The sequence below is a fragment of the Halyomorpha halys genome, unplaced genomic scaffold (genome assembly GCF_000696795.3).
Source record: "Halyomorpha halys isolate HHAL.00 unplaced genomic scaffold, Hhal_1.1 Scaffold716.1, whole genome shotgun sequence".
NCBI classification, from domain to species: Eukaryota; Metazoa; Arthropoda; class Insecta; order Hemiptera; family Pentatomidae; genus Halyomorpha; species Halyomorpha halys.
The window spans coordinates 98,481-104,228 of NW_027112477.1; the positions used below are offsets into that span (position 1 = coordinate 98,481).

At 31.2% G+C, this 5,748-nt stretch overlaps 1 protein-coding gene across 1 annotated transcript; it reads left to right on the forward strand.

Annotated features, from left to right (window-relative positions):
- Nucleotides 1–53: 53 nt before the first annotated feature.
- Nucleotides 54–3,442, forward strand: mRpS18C (mitochondrial ribosomal protein S18C). The gene is made up of 4 exons (XM_014428392.2): nucleotides 54–180; nucleotides 262–374; nucleotides 523–730; nucleotides 3,292–3,442. The coding sequence occupies exons 1-4, from the start codon at nucleotides 150–152 to the stop codon at nucleotides 3,384–3,386; spliced, it is 447 nt and encodes a 148-aa protein (XP_014283878.1). The 5' UTR covers nucleotides 54–149; the 3' UTR covers nucleotides 3,387–3,442.
- The last annotated feature ends 2,306 nt before the right edge of the window (nucleotides 3,443–5,748 follow it).

Below are 5,748 nucleotides of genomic sequence, written 5' to 3' on the forward strand. Positions count from 1 at the left end.
GACTATATTCCATTCATTAATTATAAAATAGGAACATTGCACTTCAGTACACCTGGCTTGTTATCTTCTACCTCGCTGCTTCTTAAATATAAACAAGAACCTAATTACATTGTGTGCTAAGGTTATCCAGCAGTTTATTTCTTGGTACTATGAGTTTAGCTGCTGTAATTAGGAATTCAGGTTATCTTCGTCGATTAATGTTGCTAATTTTTTGAACTATAAATTGTATATATAACAATAGTTTTATATCCCTCATTCCAGGAAAACTCCTGAGATCTGTCAGTTATCAGGTCTATGCTGCAAATACTATTTCATCAGAACAATCAATTTCCACTAGTCCTTCTAATGTTTCTACTGTAGAAAATAATGACATGGTAAGAGGGAAAAGTGTTTTTATAAAGGATTAAGCTTTCTATAGTTCTATTAACTTGAAATGTAATCTTTTGTTCCATTGAAATAAGTTCATTTAATTGACTTATACACTTTATGAAATTGATCCACAACCTCATTAATTATTTTTAGCCTGTTGAAATTGAGAATCCATTTGTTAAAGAAAAACCTCAGTGCATTCTATGTAAGATGGACATAACACCTACTTATAAGAATGTTAGGCTTCTCTCTCAGTTTGTTTCACCTTATACCGGGCGTATCTATGGAAGGCATATCACTAGGCTGTGCAAGCACAAACATGAATTAGTTGAAAAAGAAATTACTAAGGCTAAAAATGCAGGTAATTATTATTAAATGTTGGTTCTAAGAGAAAATGAAATTATGTTTTATTTTTATAAAACTAATACATTCTGAATTCATTATAAAAATTTTGAATGTTCCTTAGAGCATTTGTGGTTCATTGTAAATGAGGGTTATATTTGACTCTTCCAAATAAATTTCTTATTTGAATGGAAATAGCACCTAGAATATAAAAGCAAAATTCTTTTGATGTAATGATGTTGCTGCAGCTTGAGGTATTGTTAATTGAAACATAAAAGTATATATTTCATGATATTTAACATTTTTCTGTTGTATTCATTTAAAAAACAAAACAGGAGAAGTTTGTCTCGGGGGGTGCGGTCAGCAAAGAACAACATAAATTAACAAAACCATATTTATTTATTTTATGCCGACGTTTCAACCTTAATTTCAGGTCTTCATCAGGGGTTATGGCGTAGAAGGTAGGCCTGCAACTCGACCGACAAACTTCTCCAATCATTAATCTACGGTCAACTGTCTACAACTCATTATAAAACAAAACTGCTTAACATGACTTTGTTAATTTTTACTATTTTTAGGTGAATTTTTACTATTTTAGTTAATTCAACAGAACCCCCCCCCTCTGTATCAATGGATTGAGCAGGATAGCGGGACATGGTGGGTTCCGGGGAAAGCTGCAAAGTTTTGGGAACAACATCGATCCCTGGTGCCCTACGTGTAGAGTTGCTTAAACTGCAGAGCATGTAGTTTTTGATTGCATAGCCATGGAAAAACATCATGCCAGGTTGTTGAGGAAAACCAGGATATTCGCCCTCGCCAAGTCGGACTTGCCTAGTCTGATGGAGGAGGAAAATTATCCCTTCTTCAGGGAATTCATCTATGGGTGAAAGGAGGTGGTCGGGCCGATCAAAGTTACAATATGCTATAAAGGGGTATTCATGATCTTTAGTTTAACATGCTAAAGTGTGTTAAATTGAAAAACTCATGTTAAATAGACAAATATTTCCTTCTTTTACCATATTAAACTTTAACATGGTTGAGAGTCTGTTAATAGGTTTGCTAAATGGTGAATGATGTCACACAACAGACCAACTGAGCTTGTCACTATATACATATTACTTGCTCGTTGTTTGTGTTAGTATTGTTTTGGATGTTTTTATAACTAATAAAGCAATGGATGACAATAATAATTATGTCCACATAAGTGGCAGGTTTCATTATGAACTACTCCACAAATCTTAAGATGTCTTATAAGTCTGTAAGAACTCCAATTAATAATCAGAGTTCAATTCTATTCAGGCCTAGCAGATAGATAAGTCACTTAGTTCTATAAGTGGAGGGTTTAGGTATTATCTTGGCCTCTCTCAGCCCTATACATTCTCTCCACTCCTTGCCTTCTACCATGTTCAATCCAGGATTACTTTGCGCTACTATCCTTTGCCTATGGTTCTGGCCTCATTAAAGTGTGCTCGGCGATTTATATAACAGAGCTGCCTGTAGCGCAGCGGTTAAGTCTTACCAATTAGATGTCTGTTAGTGGTGCCGGTTCGAATCCGGCCTGGGCATTGACTTTTTTCATTTAGTGGCGGTCCCACAAAATGAAAAACCTTGACCCCCAACCATGGTTAGGCAGTATAGGACTCCAATAGGAGTATTGGCCGAAAAATAAATAATCTAATCTATTGGAGAAGTTTATCGGGGGGTGTGGTCAGCAAAGAACAACATAAATAAACTAAACCATATTTATTTATTTTATGCCGACGTTTCAACCTGAGTTTCAGGTCTTCATCAGGGGTTTGTGGCGTAGAAGGTTGGCTAGCAACTGAGCCTAACCTAATCTAATCTATATTTCATATAACTTTAATAATTCATAACAATGAAAATCTTTAGGTGTGAATATCTCCCGAACAAAGCATTTGCAGACATACCTTCAGAGGAAATTTTTTTCTTGTTCTGAGGTCCTTAGTTTATATTTTCAGTTTGACCTCTTAACCCTGAAACACCCTGTATATACTCTTGCACCCGTTAGACCAGTCAAATCTTTCCTTGATCCTTCAATGAAACAGGACAGATAATTCTCTATTCTAGTTCATATAAAACCTCTCAAATCATTGTGAGATCCAAGGTTTATTTTCAATTACATGTTCCGCCAGGTTTTTTAAAATACATGTATAGATACAACATAGGGATTATTTAATGAAGAGTCAGAATTAATGAAATTATTGACTTTTGAATTCAAACAGTCCCTGGACACTTACAAATGTTTTCATAAAAATTACTTTAATATCAAACCACACTAATAGGACAGATCATTAAGATTCTCATTCCTGTGGAGACTAAAAAGAACTTTGATGTGGGTCCTACTGAAATGAGAAAATAAGAAAAGTTAGAGAAGGGATACCGCTGTGTGCTGTTCTTCTTCATGACTCTCGTATTATTAGTCAATTAATATTATAGTCGAACTAGCTTTGATTATCAATCTCATATTTGACAGGGTTGGACATAAATATGAAACGAAATTAAATTATTTATTTATTATATTATATAAAATTATTACTTCACCTTCTTTTTAATTTTCAGGATTTATGCCATATATGAACAAAGAACCAAGATTTTTGAAGGATCCTAAGTTGTTCAATCCAGAAAAACCTATGAGAAACCACGATTATTGTTAATCTATTTATTTATTTTTTTATAGTTTGTAAATAAAGTGTCATTAGTTTTGAGTTTATTTTTTTTTTATTCATCTGATTGTTTGATATTCAATATTACTTCCCAAGAACTATTCCAACTTGGTGAGTGGGTATATACTAACTTATAATCAATGAGAAAAAGAGTCAATTTTGTTAGTTATAACATGAAAACTAAAAGAGATTTGTATTTATGTCAATTTAGGCCCCAACTTCATCTGAAAAGAACTCAGAGTTTTGTAAATATCTTGAGAGAGAACAGCGAACAGAAGTTGACTGCTGTGGTCCGATTAAAGCTCATGATAATTGTATAGGTTATAATGCAGATTTCTCTGCTATTGCTATTTTGTTTGTTTGCATGCATTTTTAAACAGCTGATCTTTATGAATCAGGTTACTCAGGTGCAATTATCCTGATTTCATTTTGCATATTTGATATGCAATATCATTTGATATTTGATATGCACTGCTATACCGTTTATCCAATTATAATGGGGCTTTTTGGTAAATGTTCAGGATTTTCCTGGGAAGTTAATAGGCTGGGCCAATTTTCTTTGGTAAACAAAAAGTTATTACAAAAAAAAATTTTTTGCTCGTAATTCAAAACATATTCATATTTTTCATTGTTATTGTATGCCAATCAATTTGTCTCTGTCTGAAAAAATATTACTGATTCTGTTAAATGATTTTTTATTCACTAACAATTAAAAAAACAAAATGAGGATTCCAGTAAAGTAGGTCAAATTCTTTTTTAGAAAAAAAGCAAATCATATTTGTTCTTAGCTTTGTCTGAAAACTTCAAATATAATTTTTGAAAGAAATTAGAAATTTTTCACTTTTATTTATTTGAAGAATTTTTTTTTTATTCCGGTGACCATTGTTCATATAATCGTTTATGACTTCTCTACAATTTATCTAATTCCTACATTAATATAACCGTTGGAAAGCTGTATGTCTCCTCTTTTCACCTACATTAACATAATATAGATCTAATGCCTTTATTTGGGCAAAATATTATTATTAAATAAAGAAAAAACATTTCACTCACTTTGTTTTGTACCTCTGGTTCTACAATATAAAGAAGGCTCTAAAAACAAGTATCAACTTTGTTTCATTCCTAAAAAATTGTTTACCACATTTTGATGGGTCTGCCATTCTCAATTGTTTCTATACAGTATTAATATTGAAGCACAATGTGGGTTATATAAAAACTATTTATATTTTATTTATTATATATATATAGTTCAAGAGCCTGAGAAAAGAAAAAAGTCAGTTATCTCACCCTAATTTTTGATTACATTAATGAAAACTATGTATAATTACTAGTCAAAATTCATGAGTCTGCCAAGATGGGTAGGGGGAATAAAAAATGGCGGCTGTTTCAAAGTGATAAAAAAAAACTAATTTTTCATTAGGAGCTATATATCTTAAAAAGTAGGAACAACACAAGAAAACCTAAGAGACCGTAATTTAAAGAAGAGCAAATTTGCTAAAGTATGACCCCTAAATGAGTAATTTACGTTTAATAGTTTTCGAGCTTTTTAATAAGCAACATTTCATAAAAAATTTGTATAAGATGTACTGAAAGATCAGTAGTTAATGAATTTATTTTGAAAAATCTATATCTCAAAAATCATTTGATGTATAGATGTCTATTAGCACTCACATTAAAGCTAGTTTAATCAGCTATAAAGTATTTTATGATGTTTATCTTCATAGGAGTAATAGTTTACATGTAATTTGCTAAAATAAATTGATTTATAGATGTTCGGACAAAGTTTTATTTTCCAAATTTATATTCATATGTGAATATCATAAAAACTACTATCCTACGAAGATAAGTGTCATAACCTACTTTATAGTAAGTTAAATTTCCTTTATTTTGAGTGTTGGCAGACATATGTACGTATTATAAATCTAGAGATATATTTTTCAAAAATACAACATTTTATAAGAACAACTAGAAATTAGCATTTTGTGACTTTATTTTGTCAAATATCATAAAATCTACTACTACATAGATAAACATAATTATCTATTTTATAGTAAATTTAACTAGCTTTAATTTGAGCGCTGGAAGACATCTGTACGTCTAATGGTTTCTGAAATGAAGTTTTTCATAAATAAAACTTATTGCCCGAACAACTATAAATCAATTTATTTTAGCAAATATCATGAAAACTACTATTCCTACGAAGGTAAAGGTCATAAACACCTTAATAGTCAATTAAACTAGCTTTGATTTGAGTGCTAATAGAAATCTGTACGTAACATAGTTCCTGAGATATAGATTTCTCAAAATAAATTAACTAACTACTAATCTTTCAGTAGATTTTTAAGAAATTTTG